The sequence below is a fragment of the Trichinella spiralis genome (genome assembly GCF_000181795.1).
Source record: "Trichinella spiralis strain ISS 195 chromosome Unknown Scfld4030, whole genome shotgun sequence".
Lineage (NCBI taxonomy): Eukaryota > Metazoa > Nematoda > Enoplea > Trichinellida > Trichinellidae > Trichinella > Trichinella spiralis.
In genome coordinates, this window is record NW_003530969.1 from 1 (window position 1) to 1,903 (window position 1,903).

At 30.8% G+C, this 1,903-nt stretch overlaps 1 protein-coding gene across 1 annotated transcript; it reads left to right on the plus strand.

Annotated features, from left to right (window-relative positions):
• Positions 1 to 43: 43 nt before the first annotated feature.
• Positions 44 to 1,213, plus strand: Tsp_14679 (putative glycosyltransferase; the record flags this gene model as incomplete). Its single annotated transcript, XM_003367578.1, has 3 exons — positions 44 to 145; positions 884 to 1,018; positions 1,093 to 1,213. Coding segments are annotated over 3 exons (358 nt in total), but the record flags the coding sequence as incomplete, so codon positions are not given.
• Between the last annotated feature and the right edge of the window lie 690 nt (positions 1,214 to 1,903).

The window sequence follows — 1,903 nt, forward strand, 5'->3', positions numbered from 1 at the left end:
GCATACTGTAATTTTTTATTTCAGAAAATTTTAATCATTTTAGCATTGGAAAAATTGAAATATTAGTTTTGGAAAATGCGGAAAGGACAAACAACTCTGACAACATTACCGAAGATGAAATATTGGAAAACATGAATGAACAGCTGTAATGACGTGAAAATATTTTTTTATTTAATATTTTTTTGTAATTTTTTGCTTGAAGGCGATCAGTTTCGTCTGTTTTTGAAGAAGCAAAACGTCTGCAATCGGTCAGAAACAGTTGCTTGAAAGAGAAAATGACAGATGATGTATTTAAATTGTACAAAATGTGCTTTCCTTGGACAGTAATTTGCATTAGTGAAGAAAAAATTACACTTAAAAATTGGAATTGCGTTTATAATTTTTTTCTATATTCTGACGAAAAATATCCCGAACGAAAATTCCTCTCTGACTGGACTGCAGAAGTGGATATAGGTACGTGGTGTTTTTTCTTTTTTTAACTGCAGAAACTTGCTTTTTGATGCTGATGGTGGGATTTTTAGCCATTCCTTTGTTGAATGAAAATTTCGACAACTTGCAGTTGATGTTTACAAAGTCGTTGCTTTCTTATCCTCTGTTGAAAGATGCTTCAACATTGAAAGCATCATTTCCTGAAGAAACAGATTTTTATAGAGTATATTATTTTTATTTTGTGCATAGATTTCTTTTTTTTCTGTACATTTTAAATTTAGCTCCTTTTGGAATTGTCCTATTTTATGGAAAATGCAAAGAAAACATTCACTGAAATTTCTTCAATCTTTTATCAGTATCCTGATACGACCATGGATGATTGTTCCACGTAATCCATCAATGCATACAGTCAGCTGTTGTTGGACAGTGTATGAACATTTTATGTTTGTTTCAGTTTGACCATACCGTTTTGCGATTGGAGTCAAGTTTTAATGTTCAAAGGAAGCTTTAAAATTGATCTTTTGAAATATCCAGATCCTAAAGCAGTTGTTTTGAGCGGCTTTTGGGTGGATGGTTTGCTGGTTGAGAAGTATGTATTAGAGAAAAAAATTTTCTATACATATACACATATACATGTATATATTATATTGTAACTTTTTTCAGTTTTTCTAATGCTCGTGAGCTTTTCGTTGCATATCAGCAGACAGAAGACTTCTCCATGAAAGGCTTTTGCAAATTATTAAGTGAAGCATTTTGCAAATGGTCTTCAGCATGCAAAAGTTGATTGCACACATATTTTTTATTTTGCCTATTATTATTGTTCTTATGATTCGTTCATTTTATCAAATAGTAAATCATTTTAAGTGAAATTATTGTTTTTGATGATCAATTTTATGCGTACAATTATTTGCTGGAAGCATTACTAAGAAATTGATTTAAAGCCAATACTCATTGAATTCATTGTCTGTCCTATACATGATAAAGTGAGCTCATGAGATTTTGTTTCTTATCTTTATCATCCAAGTTCAAAGAAAGCAATCGACCACAGCAGAAGCTAAGCATAGCAGTTTAAAGCATTTTCTAAATTGTTTTTTTTTAAAAATAAGAATGAACATTTATGACTATTGTCATTTTTTAACTCGCAGCATAGTTATAATTTAAAGGAATCAAGTACAATAAAACGAAAGAAAAAGAAATTAAAAAATTTTTTTTCACCATCATGTGGAATAAATAGTTAAGAATCGTTTATGAAAGTTCGTGTCCCATATTTGCAATAGGGTCCGAAAAATCACTACAGTAATTGTTCAGATATTGAACTACACGCCAATCGTGGTGAAATATAAGGCGATCAAAAAACGCAGTTGGATTCGAAATCTTCGGAAATATTGTATGAAATTCGTAGAAAAGTTCAACATACGTGAAAACTCTGATCAGCAAAGCGCAATAGTAAAATGCTCTTGCCAACACATGAAAA